This window comes from Leptonotus elevatus, chromosome 1, assembly GCF_054856555.1.
Source record: "Leptonotus elevatus isolate MCC_2025b chromosome 1, RoL_Lele_1.0, whole genome shotgun sequence".
NCBI lineage: Eukaryota > Metazoa > Chordata > Actinopteri > Syngnathiformes > Syngnathidae > Leptonotus > Leptonotus elevatus.
In genome coordinates, this window is record NC_141239.1 from 33,594,400 (window position 1) to 33,618,712 (window position 24,313).

The window sequence follows — 24,313 nt, forward strand, 5'->3', positions numbered from 1 at the left end:
TTGGTCATATCCTCTTCTGTGTTACTTGCCGGATGATTGCTTCTATTTGTAGAAACAGACCTCAGAGTGAGCATTTCTCTTGTTGTTGTTGCTCATTTAGATTGCCATTCACATTTGCATGTGACACACTGAAACATTGCCAAACAAAAACATCCCCTGCCCCCTGCCACCACATTGACATCACTGAGCAATCAAGTACTGTAAGTGGCTAGTTATCAGCTAATGTTTTTATGTGTGTTAAGCAGAACTCTTTTTACTTACGTTTTACGTCAAGTCACCACTGGATAATTTACACAAAAGCAAGCATCCATAGAGAATATATCGCATTGACACTCGTTGAATCAGCAGCTTATCACCGATCTACAAAATTGCACCTTTCAGTTGATAAAGTGGTTCGGTGCAAAACATCACCAAACATAAATATCCCCATCCTTACCTCGAAATCGTAGTCGAACATGATTATAACTTTAATATTAGAAACTAATGCTACATGTTGGTGAGCAAATGTATGCCATGCCAACACTACAGCTGTGCTTACTTTTTGGCTTGACATGACAGTGCTTCAGGCACCACTTCAAATTGGTTATTTTTATCTTGCCAACCTACCATCCAAGTCACTGGCTGAGTAACTTATGTGCCAGTGGCCACTTTAATTACAAACATGTGACGAAAGTAGGTGCCAAATACATTTGTCGGCTCTGAAAGACCAGAAAAACATATCAGTTGGGCGGGGCGGGGACTTACACTTCTGACCACTTTTTGAGGGCTCTCTATTCATCTTTAGTCTTGAGTATTTCTCAAGTTTAAGTGGCATAATATATTGAATAGAATGTGGAAAAGATGGACTGCTGTACAAATGATTCTACAGGTTGCCTCCTTTTATTATTATTATTATCATCACCTGAACTGCACTGGCAGCAGCAGAGGGGCGAGAGCGACAGCTTCGTCCCATTTATCGCACTGCATTGTGGGACTAGTAGTATCATCATGCCGAAACGTTACTAGCTAGTTAGACATAAAAATAAGATAAAAATAGTCAATAGCATAAGTGAATCACCATTTGGGTGCTTTTCATGGACTCAAGAAGACGTTTAAAGTTCAAATTTAGGGGCGCTTTCGCTCAGTGACAGGTTTATGAGAAGTTACTAACAAGTCACGTGACCTGTCTGGCACCTCCCAGTTGTGTTCCGCATACGTAACATCCTGAAGTTACACGCCCTGAGGCTACATAAACAAACGGTATTATGGGTTAATGAGCCGGACGAGAAGTTTTCAGTTACACCCCTGCTACAGTTGTGCAAACATCCACGGTACGTTAACTGACTAACACGAACTTGTTCGTTCTAACTTCTCTCTATATTGTTTTTGCGTTTTCAGGCTTCGAATTTGTGTGTGCAATGCGTGTTTCCTAACAGTACGAGCGGAGATACTGTAACATATGCTCGTTGTCGGTATGTTCATGTGATGTAAACGTACGTATGGTGCTAACGTAATATCAATTAAGAGTAGTCATATTAACGCCGTTTGTCTCTTGTTTTTTTTTTTATCACCGCTGCTCTTTTTATATAGTAATTGATTCTTTGTTCATTATTAGTTCTAACTTTTGTCCGTTGTTCTTCTTTTTCATCCATGTTTTAGACCAGTCTATCACTTAGCAATGAATTTCTTCCTGGAAACCATAAAAGTCATCCTGTTGTCCATATGGTACAATGTGGAGTCTTTCATTTACTGCTTTATACCCAAGAAGAGGAAGAACATATCTGGTGAGGTAGTTCTAATCACTGGGGCAGGCAGTGGAATTGGTCGTCTTATGGCCCAGGAGTTTGCAGCTCACAGTACTACTGTGGTGTTGTGGGACATTAACCAGGAAGGCATGAAGGAAACTGCCAGATTGGCCAAGCAGAATGGAGCCATTCGAGTTCACTACTATCTTTGTGACTGTAGTGACAAAAATGAGGTTTACAGAGTGGCGGACCAGGTAAGGATTTCAGCATGCACTTATTTTTTTTAGTAGCAGTTGATTACACAAGAAAGTCCTGACTGAAAATTCTGAAAAACAAAAATAAACATTGGCTTGTAATATCTTGATGCATCAAATAATATTCCATTCTACTATGAAGGGAAATTCTGTAACTGTGGTGTGAATTTGCATTAAGCATAAAAGATGATGTAAATTGACAAATTTGTTTCTGTGGGCCAGGCCTGAGAGCTATTTTTGCAGTGATACACAACAACCTCGCAATGTTGTAAAGACGCACAGTTGAGTGACTAGACCTGTGTATCCCCTAAAAAGTGGTCCTATTAACAAAACACTTTCGCCATATTAACAACCTCTTCCAAACCATTGTTTTAGTTTGTCTTTAAAATAAACTGTGCGTCCACTGGTACCTTTGACAAGCTGCATGTTATTTCCAGGCTGTCATTCCTCTCACGAGCCACATAAAATGACATGGCTGATCAAATATGACCGACAGACCTTGAGTTTGGCTCATGGGTAATAGAAGTACAGGTACAATGCCTAAAGGGCAAAGCAAGACACACTGCTGTCAACTTATGGTCATCAGAGAATTGTCAGACACATAAAAGAATAGAAAAAGCTGAAGGTTTTCAGTACATTACATGATTGGACGGGCAGAAATCCTTGGGTGTTCTCCATGTCGACGAAAATGACTGATGTTTTCAAAGCACTTCACTTGCCCTTAAAACCGCTGAATTAGCGCAAATGGAGCATGATTGGTCAGGTGAGCAGTGTGGGCAGTAGAATAGGTACTTTTGTCATCAATATGTTTTTTCTTGAATATTATTTCTTATGGAGGAATTTAACAGAGTTTGAAGTGCTCATTTAATCCATTTTTTTCCAGTGTGAAAATTCCACATAGTTGGCACTGGTAGCCATTTGTCACATTGCTACAACTGCTGCTAAACTAGAACAATACCTATATTTTAATCAACAACTTTTGAATGCATCATTACATTTATAATTGATTAGTCCTTGCTAGAATATTGGAAATGAATTTCATCAGCATAATGCAATGTAACATTTACTAACTCCTGGAATCCCTTACAGGTAAAGCGGGAAGTCGGTGATGTCAGCATTTTAGTAAATAATGCTGGCATTGTGACTGGAAAAAAGTTCATGGATGCTCCCGATTCCCTAATCGAAAAGACAATGGAGGTCAACACCATGGCGCACTTCTGGGTCAGTCTTTAATTTCACTTGACAGTTCCATTTTAAATGCCGAATGATTACATCTTTTGCTGCACAGTTTCGATATTTCTGCCTGCTTTGACCAGTGGTTAACATGGGGCACTCATGATTTATCTTGAAGGAAATTGTACATAAAATGATGATTAATAGTTTGTAGTTTTTGTCTGTATTTCCCCTAACAGACCTATAAGGCCTTCCTTCCTGCCATGATCGCAAATAATCATGGCCATCTGGTCAGTATTGCCAGCTCTGCAGGACTCGTTGGAGTCAATGGATTGGCAGGTACGTTATGTTTCTTAAATTGTATATGTCTGTTTAATCATTTAATTTCCATGCGGTCTTTCTTTTTCCAACGCATACTCTTTGGTCGTTATGTGACTCATACTTATGTTCAAATTTTTTATCGTCAGGGCCCAAGACCTCATGTTTTGGGTACGTCTTTCAAAATAATGTTATTTGAAAAGCAAGCTCAACCTGGGATGCACTTCAATAGTTCCGACAATGGTCACCAAATCTGAATTTGTACCAAAAAAAAAACTGCAGTATGTTCTGGATTTTCACGAACTATGAGGGAACATCCAACTCTGTGGAACTGGAAAATGTTTTGGTTCTAACAAATACAGTTGCTAGATAAGTACCTATTTTTGATCTTTGTGCCTATGCTCACACATGGCCTTCTCTTACATTGACATATGGTCATGTCACTGCCAACACAGTCATTTGCTTTGCACTTTGTTCCCACGTTTATTTCCCAATGCTCCCTCAGATAGATATGCCTTTACCATTCCACCCTTTGCTCGATATGGGAGAGGTTTATCCAATGCTTTTGAATGACTCCTTATGTAATAATAAACTCAACTTTAGTAAACAGATGGATACGACAGTGTTCAGCTGTCATACAAATGTGTTTAAAATCAGCCAAGCACAGTCAATAACATATTTACAATCCCAAATTTATTTAGAAATGTTAGTATTTATTATCTTGCCTGAATGTATTTTGTAAATACTGCATTAGGGGGAGGAAATCATCATGAGGTTTGGTATATTGTGAGCCAAGTGTTTATTATCAGGTCCGTGTGACGTACTGCTGCATTTACTGTGCCAGAACGCAGATGTGTGTGTAAAAGCTTACTGGTGGTGATTGTGGTAGCTCGTCAAACAGCCTGTGGCATCAAGCAATAGTGAAGCAGTTTGTCTGTTTAAATTTAAAAAATCATTGGCATCACAAAGTTGCCGCACCTGTCCATTGTCTGCCATTAAAATTGAGTTTTTCATCCAGTGTACATTTTAATCAAAATATTGTTGTTGTTGTTTTTTTCAATGGCCATTTAGGTGCCCAAGGCTCTGCATAAATCTGGCCATGGCTATACAGTAGTTTAGTACTTTTTTTATTTATTTACAGTTTCACCACTTTAATTTTTAAGATCATTAAGCAAATGTAGATATTAGACAAAGATAACCCAAATGGATAAAATAAACAAAATGGAGTTCTTAACTAGTTATTTTATTTATTGATGGATTTATGCCCGTGTGGAAGAAGTACTTGCCCCCTAAACTTAATACTGTAACTGGTTGGAGGCCACCCTGAGCTACTGTTTATAACGGGCATTGATTCTTTCACATCTTTTGTGGAGATATTTTGGCTCACTTCTTGCAGAACTTCTTAAATCCAACATCACTTAAGGGTTTTTGAGCATGAACGGCCTTATGAAGGTTGTAGCGCAGCTTTTCAATCATCGGACATTGGCTTCTCCAAAGTGTGTGTGTAGAGTAGTGTATGAAACCATTCAGGAGTTGACTTGGTGGTTTATTTCAACTGCAGAACCCAAATGTGCTTCACGTTGAGGTCACAAACTGATGGCCAAACATTCTCCCTCAGGGTTTTCAGATTTAAGAGCAGAATTCATGGTTCCATCAATCACAGCAAGTCATCCAGGTCCTTCAGTAGCAAAGCAGCCTTGACCCATTACACTACCACCATCATGTTTGACTGTTGCTATGATGCTCGTTTTTTGAAATGCTGTGGTACATTTAGGCCAGATGTGACGAGACTAACTAAGATTAACTTTAGTGTGGTCAGATCAAAGAATATTCTCCCAAAAGTCTTGAGACTCATTCAGCTGTTTTAACATCCAAAGATGAGCTTTCATGGTCTTTTTGGTCAGCGGTGGTTTTCGCCTTGGAACTCTGCCATGTATGTCATTTTGTCCAGGAGAGGGCCTGACGTTTTTCAGATGTTGTCTTGGTTCCTTTGTGACCTCATGGATGAGTCGTTGTTGTGCTTTTTAGGGTCATTTCTGTAGGCCGGCCCCTCCTGGGAAGGTACACCAATTTTCATGTTTTCATGCCAGGAGTTGACTTGGCGGCCACACTGTGATTTGTCCTAAAGCTTAAGGAATTACTTTTTAATTCTTTCCAGATTGATAGATGTCTATCAATTTATTTCATATCTGTTTCTGAATTTCTTTGGATAGTGGAATTTTTTTGCAGCATTTTGAGATATTTAACTAACTATGCACAAAAAAAATAAGTATTTGACATCAGACTATCACATGAGACCATCAATTAAGCTAATAGAAAGATTTGCTGAATTATAGCCACTAAAGCTCGTGATATATATATATTTTTTTTATTACTTATACTTATTATAGGTGTGGAATATCAGAGCTCTTTGTGTTAGGAGAATGTTCTTTTATACTGTTGGCCTAATATAAAAGCTTCTTTAGGTTGTGGGGATGCAAACAATTCACAATTGTCCACTCTGCAAGTGAGGATTTTATTTATTTTGCATTATCTGACTTGTGTTTCTTGTTGAATCATGCATCCCTTGCAGACTACTGTGCCAGCAAGTTTGCAGCAGTAGGTTTTGCAGAATCCGTGGGTCTGGAACTCCTGGCAACTGGGAAAGATGGCATCAAGACCACCATTGTTTGCCCATACTTCATTAATACCGGAATGTTCGACGGATGTCAAACTAAGTAGGTGTTTTCGTAGGATCTCAATAATGTAATGTAAACGTTCTTCTTTCATCGTCACTGTTCAACCACACATTATTAGGTACACTTTCACTTCATACACTGGCCACAACAGGGATTGTAAACCTCATAAATCACAATTATGATCAATATTATTGAGTGTATACCTTTTGCATGGTGAGTTTGAGCATTATCTCTGTAATACCATTGAGGTTGTAGAGCTTAGTGTAGTTGCTGATCATTATGACTTTTATAGTCAACATTGCATATGCTCAAGTATTTTGCATAGGGATGGGATAGGATATTGGTTTTGTGCAATTTCAAGGTATCAGTACTCGCAACTGTTATTTGGTCAGAAACTAGAAATTAGGAGACTGGAAAATTGCTATTAATTTCAGGCAACTTTACGGAAACATGCTATTTAGGGATGTGTGGGTCTTTCTGTAGCGTGATCTGTTGTTGTTTTGTGTATTAAAAGTACTAGCGGTATTGGTAACAGTTAAGTAGTCATATCTGTCTGAAAAATTGTGGTATCAAACGTCTCTAGCTTTTGCACGTTTTGTATGAATTGATAACGAACATACCATTTCATTTAATGCTAACTAATTTTTTCGAAGTATACAATTTAGGAAGAAATTATGAAGTTATAGGTCTTGTCGAGACATAAAATATTGAATCATGCTATCATTGCTATGTGATATGTTTGACACAGAAGCATTATTGTATAGAAATATTGTGGACAATATTAATTTGGTTTAAAATATGTAGTAAGTTGGCCTACTACGCAGAAAGAACTTTGTGAAATAAAGCTGAGGTACAATATTGTTATGTTCAGGAATTGATCCCAAAAACACAGACACAAATAATAGTTTTGACATTTATTTGTAAAAAAACAAAAACGTTTCAACTGAAGGTGATGCAACCATCAAGATAACAGTGACATGACAAAAAGAACAAAGTCTCGTGCATCAGCCAGGGCCAAACGCTAAACATGGAATCCCCACCAAATCATTAACTAAGTGGTTTGCGCGAAACATTCACGACTAGATGAGGCAGCGAAAACTAGACCAGAAAGGGACGTGGAGCTAGGTAGCTAACTATCATTTTTTTTGTTACATTTCTGTTGTCATGTTTTTTTCTTCCGTCTTCTTGAATTCATCAACACTTTTTCACTGCAGTCAACAGCCAATCTGTCATACTGTCATGACTATTCTAACGTAACATTGCAAACTGCTTTTCATCTTCCACTTTCGTTGCCTGTATGAAATTATAGCATAACACCTCTATTTTACATTACAGATTTATTATTTGGTATTGCTATTGATTCTGAAGTTCCCACTTCCTCGTGATGGAACATAAAATGCAGATGATTTGTGGACTTAACACAGAGCTTCATATAAAAGACAGAATCCTAAATCTGTAAACACCAATTTTAAAACTGCCCTAGATGTCTGTGCTGATGTTTAGTGCATTCGACATATGAAAGGACTGTCTGGCTTTACCTGCCCTCAAGCTAAAATACCTGGTTTAAGATGACGTAGGTGTTGGAAGATGTGTCAAAATTGTACGTCTTCCATCCTGCAGACCTCAGAAGCCCCCAAATCCTGCTTTATGGTAGCATCTGGATTGTCAATTTCTGTTTTTTGTTTGATACACTCAGGTTCTGAAAAAAGTAGGGGGGAAAATCCCCCAGCTCAACAGTGAAACTGTTTGAGGGATAGCTTTTAGTATTTGTACAGTGTTGCTAAAAATAATCAATCACAAGTCAAACCTCTTGGCCAGGATAATGAATATGCTTTCTTTGGTCTATGAAACATCACTTGGATGTGTCAGTTTTAGTATTTATAAGTGTTAACAAAAACCTCTCATGAAAATGTTGAGCCCCACAATATTGTTTACGGTTTATTGTCCGCCCCCAAACTATTTTTTTTTCTTCTACTTTCGGGCATAGACTGACTTATTAGAGTGATTAGAATGATCACACTTCTTAGTAGACACTAGACAATGCATCATTGTCATTCATTGAGTGGTTGCTTAACTACTGCAAATAAAGACAAACGGCTACAGATGATTGCTGTTTTAACATGTTGTCTTGTCTTCAACAGATGGCCAAGACTGCTCCCAATTCTTGATCCAAATTATGCTGTCAAGAAGATCATCCAGGCTGTCCTCACGGACCAGGTCTTTCTCCTGTTGCCCAGGAGCATGTACTTAATTGCTGCGCTCAAGAAGTTAGTGTCTATTCTTTTTACTAAATTTTACAAAAGTATACAACTTTCATTCTTTTGCAGATCTATATTTCCTTTGTGATATTTTCCAAGTACGTTGTTCTACCAACAAAGGCGATCATGCCTTGAAAGATGAACCACCTAGCATTTGTACAAATCAGTTTGTTGACATTTAGTAATTGCAAAGCAGAAAAAAAGAACTGAACGATTATCAGATAATAAGTCAAATTTAGGCTTTGTTCACACTGCACCGAGTCAATTCAGATTTGGACATTGTACATTTTTAATGATAGTAATAGTTAATTCAGCCACACAGACTGTACATTTGTTATGCCTGTCAATGTCATGACGTCTCCATGAAATGAGGAGATTGTGGAGTGTCGCCTCAGTTCCCCAAATTATTACTTGCTCCCGTGTCGCTCCTCTGTCAGTCTCCTCATGTTCTCGTGCTTGCAAGCAAAGGAGCAGGGAGTGAGGACCTAGGAAGGCGCAAATAGAGAAATGAGGTGAGCCCCTCCATGCGGGACCATATTTACTTCGGTAAACATTGCATGACGTTCTGTGCGCATGCTTGCCACTTGAGGTTGTGGCCATGCGTGTCACTTTGCAGATGCATTTCACATTTGATGTCACTTGTTTTTGTAATGTGAACAACTACATAATTAAAAATATTTAATTTGACATAAAATCTTAATTGGCCATCACGTCCTGCAGTGTGAACTTAGCCTTAATATTTAAATGAAGCAAGGTTATTATAGTAAGCAGCAACAAACAAAAAATAAATAAAAATGGGGAAGAAAAAAACCACACGTTTTTGTTAAATCAAAAAACAACAACAACACAAAGTACCAGCAGTAATTTAACCAACTAATAGGAAATGGGCAAAAATCTTTTCTCGTGTTTTTCCAGAAAAGTCCATTTAATCAGTGTGTATAAAAGGGCACAATAGAAATAACATTTTGCTAGAGCTTGAGTTGTGTGTTTGTATTTTCAGTTTCGTGCATACATCTGATTTTGGGCACTGTCTTCACTCTTTTCCTTTTTGTTCACCCCCGGAGTCATCTTACACATTACCATCAGATTTTGTCTGGCTATTTTATTTCATGTCATTACCTTACAATCTCCAATTGCTCTTGGGTTGCTTCATATACTGTACATACATTTAAATGATAGAATATAGTCCATCTGCGCATGTCACGCTATCTCCTTACTCTTTTGATAACTTTTTTTCTTTGTCTTTGCAAAATACACCACTATCTGTTGTTCCAAATTCTTCTCATTTACACCAAATCTGCCCATCACCACATCATCATCTCTTTTTCCTTCGCCAATATATCCTTGAAAGTTTTGCTCCAATCATCACTCTCTACCCTGCCTCTACAACCTCCTCCAACTCACTCCAAAACGTCAACTCTCATCCCACCAGAGGAACATTACTTCTTGACAAAATTCACTGTCACACCTTGAATTTCTAGCTTCATAATCATCATCCTATCTGACTCACGTTTCAACTTGACAACATCTTTTGAATATTCCTACAGAATCTCAATTCCTCTACCTATCCAGACTGCCAATACATAATTTGGAGCAATTCAGAATGAATATTTATCAATAAACGTTTTATTTATTTATATATAGATATAGATATCTATATATAAAATACAAATTTTGACATACCATACAATTATCACTAGATATGCTGTATTAATGTGCATAGATCACTATAGGCATGATTTGGACTGACCCATGGATGTTAATTTGAAATCAGATTGGCGAAGGAAATTTAGTCTTTAGTGCTATTTTAGCAGAGGCAATGGAAGACTCCTCCGTACATCAAATGTGGTGTCTTTTAATAGAGTTTTGCAGATTTCTGGTCTCATTAGAGGGAGAAAAAGTTTAGATGATTTATCTTTTTACACCACAAAATCTGGCATTTGAACACAAGGTAGACTTTTTATATCCACTGTAGCTTAGTTCTAAGAGTACAAATCCATCGACATGACACGACATTAAAACACACGACTATTATTTATCTCTGGACTGTTACGACCACATCACTTTTAGCTCATCATGCAGTCCATTCACACGCGCACACACACACACACACCTATATGGTGAACCTCAAAAGGAATACAAATGATCACGGTTCTGACCTAAGGGACCTCAGCTGGTTTCGGCCATGATAATGGATGACTCATTGTACCTATTAGGGTCCACCACCACACATTGTGGGGCAATAATTGGTGAGGTAATGGTGGCCCTATACATGAAATTGTTCTGCTCATGATGAGCAGAAAGGGGTTACAGAGCAGCCAATTCAGTGCAGTGGTCATTTTTTGCTTTATAACAAAAAAAGCTACCACAGACTTGTTTTTTGTTTTGGAAATATGACTGTAGTATAGATTTGTACTTTTTCCCCCAAAAATTTTTTAATACTTTTTTGTTAGTTTTTTTGTGGGGGGTTTTGCTTGGGCACAACTTTTCTGTATACTGCACACATTCTGATTACTTGTCAGAATGTAACTATTTTGAATTTTTCTAATTTTACCAACTATTGTATTTCAACTGTGGGCTTCTGCCACACATTAGAAAGTACATCACACTGTTATGCTAAGATGTGTGTAACATAAATGGGAGACTAATGTTATCTGCTTGTGATCCAAATTAGCGAATGTTTTCATAGTCTTGAATTTTGGGGATTTCATATGGATCATTTCACTTTAAAATGCATATTTGAGTGACAATCTCCCACAATAACAACTCTTATAGACCAGGAACTAGCCGCATGCTATTGCAAAGACACAAATATGAGACCTTATTGGTTGTTGTTTTTTACATTTTATAAACAGTTTTTGTTTTATTTATTTTTAGTAAATAATTTTTTCTTTCGGAAAATTGTCATTATAGCATTTCTAAATCTAGAGATATACAGTAATGGCCATTCGTGCTGTCCATTTTTTGTTGCTCTCTCTTTTTTTATCCTTCATTCGCAACACTCATCCTCTTATAACATCCTCTTTAGTGTTCTACAATGGAAGGTGACCTCACTTCTTGGCTTATACCTGGGATTTTCAGTGCAGTTAGACCACACAGACCGCAGCCTGCAATGCAGAATGCATTAGGAAACATTCAAGATTACTTGCCAACCAATCAAGTATGATGTGATGATGGATTATCTCCACATATCCTGTAAAAAGGCTGCTCAGGCTTTGGTTATTTGTCAGTGGATATGTGACACGTGTTCTTAGCAACCCTGTTTTCTGTATCGGAACACTTCAAAATGAATGTCTGGAATATAAAAAATGTAGCATCTTTAAAGTGTACGTTTTAATGCACAATACGACTCAATACTTCACTCTTTCTGAAAAGTCTAATTACATCTTCATATAAAATACTATCATATATTCTACCTAACCAGAAATAGACTTCATCTTTGGAGGGAACACTAATTAATAGCTTGTCTTTGAGCATTGCAGTGCATACATTTTGACGTAAGGAGAAAACTTGGTTTGTTGTACTCTGTGTGCCCCAATAATGAACTTGTGTGCAGTTGTCAAAGTAAATGGAGCCTCTGAAAATTGTTAAGAAATTTGTGTTAACAGTAAGTCCAGCTACCTTTAGGCAAAATACAGTAAGATGCATTTCCACTTATATTTGAAAAAGTTATTATTATTTTTTTTTGTATGTTGTGCTTTGTCGTTGGAAACGCTCAATTTGACTTTCTGCAGGACCAAAGAGATTCAGGTTAAGACATCAAAAAGGATGTGACACTGTTTCACACGAAATTGCCACCCTTTTACATTCGGAATAATTTTATTTGATCATCTTCAACAAATAAGTAAATGAGAAGGAAAATTCCTTCTGACAATCCTCAGAAAAATACTGTCATTAATTATGCTTTGTTGTACTTGATTGATCTCTGAAAGCAGATTATGCACTAGTTAAACTGGTAGCTACCTCGTGTACTTGCTGCACAGATCATTTAAAATGTGTTTCCAATGATGTGAATAGTCAAGCTAGCCACAGAAATTTAATTGGCATCCGAGGTAAAAATGTGAACACCTTCACACGGGCATGTTTACCCTTAAAAGAAGTAGGGTTAGTTTACACAATCAGGATTTTTGGGGCCGATCACTAATTAACGAGTTTTTATAAACCGGTCACCGATCCAATCACGAGGTGGAGCCATTTTAGACATAAATTTAAGTAATATATGTATATATTGTACTTGTGTACTGTTTACTATAACCAACAGTATTCTCAAGCACTTTTATTCATCTTTAACAATCTTTGCCATGCCCCAAGGAATGAAATAGGAAAAAAGTGATTTGATTATAAAACATTTATTTATTAAACAATGAGCAAAACTTGACTTTTAGTAACAATGCAGCTGCTTTCAAATCATGCAATACACAAATTACAACTAAGGCATGTGACATTGTGCACGGGGCAATATGTGTTTGTAATTCGATTTGCATTGACACCACAATTCTCTGTTTGTGCCTCTACACGAAAAGCCCTTCTTCGCAAGTCAATATAGATTCAATCACTGTTGTGCGTGCACCCATTCACAGCAGTAACTGTATCCAGCTTCAAAGTGCCACTCAGGGACACAGTAAAATGTGCAACATGTCCACTGCAACTTGTGGAGGAGTTGAGAAACAAAATTTGGAATAAGCAATAGATTCATTCATATCTTACAACAATGAGAGACTGGAATCTGTTGAATGATACTTTAATATCTTCAAGCGTTTGAAACACAAGCAATATGACCAAACTTCTCCTCGGTCCATATCTTGATATACCATTTACTGGACACAAAAAAGTCGAGCAACTCTAATAGGTAGCACCAGCAAAAAGTATCTGAGTATGCTTATTGATCATACCTAGCAGGGTTTTTCCTGGCTCAAATTGAGGCAGAGGTGGTATCACCCTTACTATAATGGGTAACTACCGATACCGGCTTTATTTACTAGTAGTATCGGTTTTTTGGTAGCAGTGACTACTCAAGAGTTGCGTATCAGTCGGGGGAAAAAGTGGTATTGAACAGCCCTAATCCTGACCATGACGTGCATGTATTCTGTAAATTCAACTGACTCGCTTTCATTTTTTACAGGCAACATATAATAATTCCATGTTTCAATAATGAGAATAATAGTTCCAATATCATGTTAAAGCATTCATTCATTATCAGTCAGTTATGCTGGAGGTGGTGAGCAAAAAAAGGTGGAGGTGGCCGCCGGAATTTTGTACACAGGAAAAACCCTGCCTAGCATAACACTTGAAATAAGCACAATACAAATCACCTGTTTGGTGGGAGCATTTATTGCTAAAGATTTTTCTGTGGTCAAAGGTGTGTGGTTTGGTCACTTAATGAAAATGATTGACCCACATTATGTTGTGCTCCGTACACATTTCAATGACGTAATCCCCTCCCCAACCTCCAAGTGTAACAGTTGGATTAAGCGTGTGTCGGTTGGCATGACCAATCGTTAAACTGTTAAACAAGTAGGCCTACTGTTTTTGTTGACATTTTTCAATGTTTTAATCTGTTGTACATATTTTTGACTACTTTGTTACATGAACACAAGTAGTCAAGGAACAAGAGGCAGTACATTTGTGTAAAAATAAAATGTATTATAAAGTACATTACGAAATGCAGTTTTAGCTGATAAGCAAATAAAGCAATTATTGGCATGACCAGCTAAATGCCAAATTAAAGCAATTCTCAAAGGAATAATGGGTCAAAAATATCTCCACAGAGATGTAAAAGACTAGGCTAGTCAGTTATAGAAAATTCTTGATTTCAGTTATTTGCTGCTGAAGGCAAGTAATGCCAAGTAGCTATTTTTATTTTATTTATATATTTTTTATAGCATTTAAAACCTGAATTTTTTCCTTCTTTTTTTATGTTAAAAAAAAAATGTTTTTACTTGGGTTAGCTTCATCTTATATTTACATTTGTGTTATGATCTTAAACATTGGCAGCTCAGCTTCCATCCATTTGCGGATGAATTATTTATTGTCCGATCAGATTTCCGCTTTTATGTGTTGCCATATCAATGTGAACTTCCCAGGGCCTCCAGACATAGGATTACTTGCCGATGGCAGACACTATTGTTTTGTTTTGTACACCCATCCAAACCAATCCGATTTCACATGCATTTGAACAGAGCCAGTTAGGTGTCAGGTGATGTCAGCATTTTTCCATCCTCTGATTGGTTCATAGCTACTCGTGGGATTCCTGTACATTAGGTCAAGCTAGTGAGCAAAAGTGGATGACTTTGTCTCTAAATAATCAGCAGGGATTAAAAAAGAAAAGAAAAAGAAATCTCATAAAATTGGGAGATAAATACTTTTTGCTTGACAGTTACTATGTAGTGTCTGTGTATGTTTATACAAGCACAGTTTTTAAAATGCATAATGTCAGAATAAATATTCTTATAACCATGCCTCGCCTAACTAAATGTCTATTCATTTCAGTTTTTCCCTTATATTGCATCTGATAAGAACACTTTCTCAAGTTATCTTCTCGCCTTGTTCTTGTTTTCTTTATTTGGTCCATTTGTCTGAGGACAGAGCCATTATTCTATATTAGAAAGCTTTCCTCTCTGGAACACAGCTCATACAAATGGATCTCGTGCCTCGCCTGTCACCTCTGTTAATTTCACATAAAAGCCATTGTATTCAGCCTTCTAATAATGTGTTGTTGTATTAACCATTATTGTCTTTCTTCACTTTGAAGCAAGTCATTGTTAGTCAGAGCATGTCAGTCTTTGAAAAGCTGCAAGCATAGACTGTTAGAAGGGAGGCATTGTTTTGCCATGAGCAACACCTAACAGAAAAAACTTCCTTTGATGCACTGCCATTAAATTGTCTTAACTGAATTACATTGGCGTTATTGGATAAACCTGATACACCTTCATCATCCAGATGAAAAATGAAGTTAGATGAAAATATTTGCAAGTTCAGACGGTTGCTTTACGTGTCGCTATAAGTTGTGCAGATTTGTCACTAAGTAGAACTTGGAGGATGAATAACAATGTACGCAAGTGCTTGCAAGCCAGTTAAATATGGTATCGAGTTCGGAGTGTACAATGTGTAAAGAATTAAAGGTCACTTGACTTTGGATTTAGGAGCCGGTCAAACGTAATAATTAGCAACAACCCCACGCTCACTTGTTAAGACACATCTGTGTTTTGTACATTGTGCTGCCATCTATGAAATTATTACAGAAGAGTGTTTTAAAATGAAGTGATTGGGTTTGTTGCCATGGTGTCACATGAGGCCTTATTGACAAAAATAATTATAGATCTGAATTATGGCTCTTTTTACCCTGTTGCAAATCAAATGTGACTGGGCTGTCTCTGGCCAAATTATATTGCCACCCAAAAAAGAATCCAGTGTGTGTATAGTTCATGAAGGTGCATCAATTAATTCATTGGGAGAATCTGCACAGCCAAAGAAGAAGTTTTTTTGTTTTTGTTTTTGCATATGTAGTCATCAGTTCTGCAATAGTGGGCACAAAACAGGTCACTTTTGTTGGGTCATATTCGAATAAAACTGTGATTTTTCTTTAATTTAGATAATGTTGTTCATAATTGTGTCAATATCCTTGAAATGATCTTCATTTGGGCGCTACAAACTATGAATCATTAGGTTTTTGATTCTGAGAGCTGCTTCTTGCATACTGACTAATGTGAAGGGCACCGTGTTGGTGACCACTGCTACAAATGCCAGCAATGTATCAGGAATGATACAATTAATTAAAGGGTTGTCAACAGTCATTTAAAGATGATCAATTTGGTAGATGGTGGGCTCTCAGGTGTTTCAAACAGACAGTTGTAATGTCTGTAAAGTTTGAATGTATACAATGTGGAAATAATATACGTGATGCATGGATTCACTCTGCTGAATTCTGTATGCAGCTAGATAGGTCTTAATGTTGGCATTTTTAACAGCTACAATATGTTTTGAAGAAAAAAAGCTATAATTTATGCAGTGATTGTAGTTTCTGTCTCACTTTACCGTACCCATCATGTTTTGAAGGGAAAAAAACATCACAGTTGGGTGCTCGCAAAAAGTATTTTCACATACAGTAATGGATAGCAGGATACAGTAAATAAAAGCCTAAAAACTAAGAAACATGATAAACAAGACACAAATCCACAGATCAAAGATTCATTCAGTCACATTTGGGGTTGCTCATTATACAGCAGGCAGATGGAACATGCACTAGTGAATAAGTGAAAAAAAGCGGGTGTAATCTCAGATAAAGGTGCACGCTAGCAGACTCAAAAAAACTATGAAGCAAAATACAAAACTGCAATAAAAAGTTGCGAAGAAATGTGGGAAACACTCGTCACCTCAGATGACAGTGAACAAGACGATAAACAGAAACTAGGTACTAAGGCTACGTTCACACTGCAGTGCGTGATGCCCAATTTGGATTTTTTTGTTAAATCCCATCTATTTATGTACCGTTCACATTACAAAAACAAATGCGACATCTAATGTGAACGCAACGCGCCTGTGATGCGACTCGCATGCGCAAAGAGCACACGTGGAGTGACGTACACCCAAAACGATGACGTCACATTGCGGTGTTCACGGAAGTAAATATTGACCCGCCAGCCAAGCCACTGAGGCAAGCGACTTTTAGCAGTGTCATATGCAAATGTAACTGTGCCAACGCACGCTGCAGATTGGTGGACTGGTGGACTCGTTGCACGGACGTGTTAGGAGTTGGATTCAGGAGTCTTGCCTGCACAAATTATGCAAATTCAGCGAGCGCCCGCACTCCTAGTTGGTGGACTGTTTTCACGCAGTTTTTTTTCTTCACTTATTTAACATTTCTATAAACAAACACTTGTAGAGGATGCAACAATATAAACAACAACAAAAGAATATGAGAATATACAAAAACTGGGGATTCTTGCACATCACGTCACTTAAAATACAATAAACAACTTATAATCAGCCATTAACAAAATAATCTTAATTAAATCCGAAACAGAAAAGTTCAAATCATCCATGAAGAAAATAACATGACTTGATTGAATTTGTGGAACGTCATTAATTCTTACTGACAACGAAGTTCTTATATCAATCCTAAATCTTTGTGAAATAGGCTGACTGTTTACACGCTCGCTCCTGGTTGGCTGCTGTCATAGGCTTCCTCGTGCGTAATTTGGGGGAAATGAGGGGACTCTCCTCGACCTCCTTATTTAATTGAGAAGTCTACCGAAGATGAGGTCGCGTCATCGCCGGTCGTGATGAGCCGTCTGCAGGCCTGAATTTCTACTATCGCCTCACATGCTTCATGTTTCAAGTGTGATTAAATTAAAGACAAATAAAAATTGAACACTGTTACGCAAAACAGCTTTGTATATGTTCACAGACGTGTCGGTAGTCTCTTCTTCCAAGCATAGCGCATATCAGGCTTTTGATGACTTATGAATGGGATACGTGCGGATGAGCGTTCACAGTGCAGACGCATCGCATACAAATCCGATTTATATCCACTTACGAAAGAGGCCCAGGTCGGGTGTGAACAAATCAGAATTGAGCTGCAGTGTGAACGCAGCCTAAATGCAAACAGACTGACAAGACAACGAGGCACACCTGGTCCTGGAAAGATACGGGAGTGCAAAGAGAGAGACGATTGCCTGAAGGGGAAGACAAAGACATAATGATCACACAGGAACACAAACCTCCAGATAAAAGTGGACAGATCTGAGACCCACTAGCTGAATGATGTTATAACCCTAAGTTTGTTTGGTTGGTCCTTTCATCTTGTTATTATTTTTGGCTATTATAGTCTATGATTTTTATGATTTTTTTTTGTTGGTTAGGTTGTGTTTTTCTTCCTTCTTTTATGCATATTTTACCCCTGACGTAGTATATTTTTAAATGTTTTAGCCCTTCAAATTTCATCTTGTTTGTACAATGTTAAGTTTTTGTTTTATATATTCTCATTCTTATATCGCTAATAGTAGTCTTCTACAGCCAGAGGAGGCCGCTTTCTTTACTTGACTCATTTTCAGAAGTAAAAAGTTATTAAATTAATAAATTTAATAACTTTAAAAACAAATTTTTACACGTGCTGTCGACTGAAGATGACATTACCTGTGCTGAGGAAATGGGTCACGACAAATCACGGCTCACCTGTTATCTGGGTTTGGGCAGCAAAGTTAACCATGATTGGTTGTTGCAAATCATGTCATCTTCAGTCGACAGCAAGTGGCAACATTATTTTTTAGAGATATTAATTGTACATGAAAAATAATGAAATTCTCACATAAACCTACTCCTTAGAGTCAAAATGTTGTCATTCACTTGCTCGATTAGAGTCCAGTAAGCCATTAAGCAGTTCTTTTTAGAAACAAATGTTACATGAAATTGCTTCCTTGTCCAGAAGTTGATAAATGATCTGGTGGAAAACATAATGAACTTGATCCAATCCAGTAAATAAGAAGGAATTAAAAAGCTATAGTTGTCATGGGCTTCTTTGCCAAAAGTACATATTGATGTACAGTGCTGCTCAAAAGTTTGTGAACCCTGGGGCAGATTTTTTGTTTAAAATATTAAAATAACCTTATTAAATGTTTAGTCATACCCAAATTGCAGGACATTGCACCTCCTTTTGCAATGAGAACTTCATCCAAACACTTTCTTTAATGACGTTGCAGTCTTTCACATCTACTTTGGGGGATTTCTGCCACTCTTCCTTGCAAAAAATTGAGAGAGGTTGGATGGGCGTCTAGCATAAACTGCCCGCTTCAGGTCTCGCCACAGTATTTTGAAAGCATTTAAGTCAGGATTTTAACTGGGCACATCCAGAACATGAATCTTGTTGTTCTTCAGACATACCTTGGTTGTATTGCTGGGATGCTTTGGATGATTGTCATGTTGCATGATCCATCTTCTACCAGGCTGGAACGTCACAAAGAACGGCTTCAGGTTATGATCCAGGATTTCACAATATTCTTCGGAATTCATGATTCCCTGGATTATGTGGAGTTGTCCCGGTCCTGAGGATGAAAAGTCAGCCCAGAACTTAAAATTCTCACCCCCATGCTTCACTCTAGGGTGAAGGTTATTTTCCTGGTATGCAGTGTTCACTTTTCACTAAACATGACTGTTTTAATTGTGACCAATTTTGGACTCATCTGTCCACAGAAGGGACTTCCAAAAAGCTTTAGTGTTGCCTAGATACTCGCTGGCAAAATTGAGATGTGCAGTTTTGAACTTTTTTGTGAGCAGAGGCTTCTACCTAGCAAGTCTTCCATGAAAGCCTTGTCGATTGACTTTTCTTCTGATTGTCGAAGCATGCAAGCGTCCCCGATGCAGCAAGAGGTCTGCAAATCCCTCAGTGTTATGCACAGGTTGTCTTTCACCTGAATTATCAGTTTTCTTGTGGTTCTTGCTGATATTTTAGAAGGTCGTCCACTTCTAGGCAGGATTGTCGTAATTTTTAGTGTTCTCTAGTTGCAGATGATCTGCTTCACAGTGGAATGGTGAAGCTCAATTTATTTAGATGACTATAGCTTTCCCCAGACAGATGTGCTGTCACTACTCACTTCCTGCGGTCCCCTGAGATTTCTCTTCCTCTCAGCATGACTGACCTGTATGGGTTCACCTGGGTAAGACTAAAGTGACGTAGTTTTGTCTCTGTTTCAGTCAGTGATGCACAATTTCTTTGCTAAACCTCTCATTTCATTGGTCCATTTCAGTGGTTAGTTTAGCCACCAATTTGTCCTACCTGATCCTACCTAACTGCTTGTTTTAAGCAATGCAGCTCAGGGTTCACTTACTTTTGCACCTACATGAATTTACCCAAAACTCTTTTTAATTAAGTTTTAACTACACAATTGATTAAAAAAATAGAACAATGCATTGAATTGATAAACCTACACCTGTTATTTCATATAAAATGTAATGGTTCAGATTGAACAACAAAATCAGGTTGAAACAATTCCAAAGTCCAAATTGCTCAAGAGGTTCACAAACCTTTGAGCAGCACTGTATGTAAACAGTAAATTATAACCGCTGATGATGGAAATTACAGAACCAGAAAAACTGCACGCTTGGGAAGTGTCATCATATTTGCTTTAACACAGCTAAAATACATAATTTTTTTTTAATGAGATGAAGCAAATTGCCAGCATACACAGATGGTTCAGTGGCGTAATTTTATTCCTTGTTAGATTGAAGGAAGAGAAACAAAATTGTACATGCTGATGTTATCTTAAAATAATTTATTTTATTTATTTATTTTTGCTATGAGAGTACAGTAATGTCACCACTGGCTTTGTTTTTATAATGACCTCTTTTTCACAGAAGTCAACATGACTTGTGAAACATTAACTAGTATTGGACACAGCAGGTTTACACAAATGAACAGAAAACCAATGTCCACAAAACGTTGTCGAGGCATGTTACTGCATGAAGGAACAACCAATTACAATTTAGCAACCAATTATATTCCAATCTATTTTGGTGATGATCTGGATAATCGTGCTTTTTTTTTTTTTTTTTTTACTTGTTAATATATCATTGAAACCGCCCAACCCGGAGTTTCATATTGGCGTCCCATCTGTTCTGTATTTTCCATTAACTAGGAAGTAGCCTGCTAAGTAACAAAGACATTCTCAAACAAACAAAATAATGTCCAGCCATCTATTTTCTGGACTGCATATAAATCCCACGCGGATGTAGAGAAAACATGCAAAGTGCAAGGTCTGGACTGAGGTTTTCATTTGGAGCCTTCCAACTTTAATGCTGTCCACACAAAATATTGTATACAATAAAATGACAGAATTTTCGTTTTATGAAAGTTTAACATCACAGTTTGTCTTCTTTCTATGAAATGAATGATGTAGACAAGTGCAAATAATAATACAATTGTATTATGTCCATGTTGGACTAATTTTCCTTGTTTTTTTTTTTACTCCCTCCACACAGTGTCCTCCCTATGAAGCTGGGCCTTCTGCTCGGTTACTACTTGGGAGCCTTCAATATGATGGATTCATTCCAGGGGAAAAATAGGAAAAATGACTAAGGGCAGGTGAGAGAGAAAAGTGAAGAAAAGGAGATCAGAAATGAAAGGAGCCTTGGAATCATCTGCTACGTTGTGGTAGAATTTTTGAACAGTAGCTCCCTCATATCAGTGGCTCAAGAATGAAGTCCTATTTGCTTTCACACTGTGTATACGGTATACATTCTACTACTGTGTGTAATTTACGTTTTAAGCAGTAATATCTGTGGTATGTTTGATCATATATTTTAAATATGACCTTAATTATTATAGTATGATGGAAATGTATGTTGAAATGTCCATTGCCTCAAATTGTTGAGCTTTAACAGGGTCCACATAGCGTGTTATGATTCGAATATCTAAAACTTGTTCATAAGGAACTAACTGTTCCTTTTCATTTTTTTAAATCACTCCTATTTACCTCGGAATAACCATCAGTAAGTCTGATTTTACTAAGAACTGTGCATAATATCTCACGTGCAATATATAATTGTTTTTTTAATTTCATTACATTGTCTTGTGTTTGTGTTGCATGTGCTTTGTCTATTTATACACACCAAGACAAGTAATGCAGTCCATTGTGTTCCACTGAGGATAAGTAGCATCTAGTCAACGATATGGGATACGTCATATACCATAAGAGAATGTTACCTTGTCCTTCTATATCACCTGCTTAATTTTTTAAATACAATGATGTCTGTTATTCAATTGTAGAAGCCATCAGAGGGGTTTCCAATGGCGACCAAAAGGTTTATTTGAGGTACCGGTAGCTTAACATCCGTTCATTCATTTCTATACAACTTGTTCTTACTAGAGTTGCATAGACTGTGTTGGAGCTTTAGAGGTGGAGTACATCACACCCTGGACTGGTCACCAGTAAGTTGCAGAACACATACAGACATGTAGGGATTTCCATTAACCCATCATGCATGTTTTGAGGTTATGGGAGGAAGAGAAAACGTGCATAAGCACGGGGATAAGTTGCTTACTCTACACAGGAGGGCCTGAGCTGAGATTGTCTCCCACAATTTCTCACGTCAGGCAGATTTGGTAATGTCTATGCGCTGCCAGCTTATTACTCACAATACTTTTTTTCCCGTTCAGAATTGTCTATTCATAATCACATATATTGAGCACACACATTCAGTGCCTTTTAATGCTCACTGAATTTTATGATTTGTAGTCTAACTACTGAGATGTACGATGATTTAAAAAAAAAAAAGAAGAAGAAGGCATATTTGTGACTTGTGAAGCAGTTGACGGCTACTTTTACAGCTGAGAATTCATTTCAATAAATGCTTAAAATTGCAGTTTTTTTGCATAGTGTTATGTCTGCAACTGGATACTGAAAGTCTGCTAAAGTATTTTAATATACAGTGGAACATAATTCGTTCCACAAAATGTTCAAAGTCTGAATTGTTCAACCTCCAAAACATTTTTTCCGATAGGAACTAATGTAAATGCAATTAATCCGTTCACAAGCTCCAAAAACAGAAAATTCCTTTTTTAATTTTAATTTATGTTTTTTACATTTACAGTACAGTATTTAAACACCTTACCTTACCTGTTGTGGTGTAATGGCATCAGTGGATGATAAATGCTATGTTAATGCAAGCTTTAGTTCAGTGCTGAGTTTGTGTATTTTACATTGGGCATATTGTTAGACTACTAAGCGGTCCTTGCGTGCGTTGTTTGACGTCAGGCACGTTGTTGAACAGCTAAGGGGGGGTCCTCGTGCCAGTATTTACAGAAGTAGTAACAGTAGTTACAACGGCGCGATAATCTCCTTCCTAATTCCACTGTGGTTCGTAGCACTGTACGTTTGTCTTTGCTGCCACTGGCATTGTTGTCTTTCTTTGGGCCCATGGCGAAGAAAATTGTCGTGGAAAAATCAAAATACACTCGCGAGTATGGAGCACCTCCGGGAGTATTCACAATATGACTGGAAATGAGCAATGCATCGTTTCAACTACCGCAACGTGAGCATTCGGCTTTGCTCGGCTACCCGTTTTCAAGGTATGTTCGGCTTAGCTTGCTTTGCTTGGGTGTTCGAACTCCGAAAATGAGTTCAAACTCCGAGGCATTTTTTACTCCGATTTTTGGGTTGAAGTCCGAATTGTATGAGTTCCGAAACGTACAAACTCTGAGGTTCCACTGTATATCATTTGTAAAAATTCAGCAATGACAACTTACACATTGTCGCTGTCAGGAAGATGACCGGCTGACTTGCAACTGCCGCTAACTGTTTTGGAATCGGTCAAGTTGGTATCCTACTTTATATTTCCATCATATTCTGTTGCTACAATTCAACTCAATGCCATCCTGAAATCTATGCAAAAAAAAAAGCTGATTAATGATGCTTCATTGATTCAAATGGTCAAATAAGGCACCAGCCCAATGGTGTTAGCGGCTGGCTTACGACAGCTGGTGGAGTCCTTTTCAAAAGTTCATAATTAAAATGATGAGCAGTTTAACTCATTCACTGCCATTGACGGCTCTAGACGTCAAAAATTCATCTGAACTATTTCTATTAGTTTTCCACTTTTGTTAATAAGGGTATGAAAACTTAAAAAATATATATTGTACATTTATAACAGATATAAACATTTTGATTAATCGTGAGTTAATTATTGAAGTCATGTGATTAATTACAATTAAAAAAATGTAATCACCTGATGCGATAAAAAAAAAAAGATTAAAAATGAGGGGCATCAGGCGATTAAAATTATTAATTGTAATTAATCGCATGACTTCACTAGTTAACTACTCTGTTACTAACATTTCTCATTTATCCTGATGCATCAAATGATGTATGCTTTATGTATTAATTTGAGCTACTCAACTCTATATAACGCTTTCACAG

General features: G+C 37.4%; 1 protein-coding gene across 1 annotated transcript; it reads left to right on the forward strand.

The window, feature by feature from the left end:
* The first annotated feature begins 1,194 nt into the window (after positions 1–1,194).
* Positions 1,195–22,760, forward strand: LOC147181787 (epidermal retinol dehydrogenase 2-like). Its single transcript, XM_086093910.1, has 7 exons — positions 1,195–1,310; positions 1,639–1,978; positions 3,068–3,199; positions 3,391–3,490; positions 6,042–6,186; positions 8,289–8,414; positions 21,378–22,760. The coding sequence occupies exons 2-7, from the start codon at positions 1,658–1,660 to the stop codon at positions 21,472–21,474; spliced, it is 921 nt and encodes a 306-aa protein (XP_085950036.1). The 5' UTR covers positions 1,195–1,310; positions 1,639–1,657; the 3' UTR covers positions 21,475–22,760.
* Positions 22,761–24,313: the final 1,553 nt, after the last annotated feature.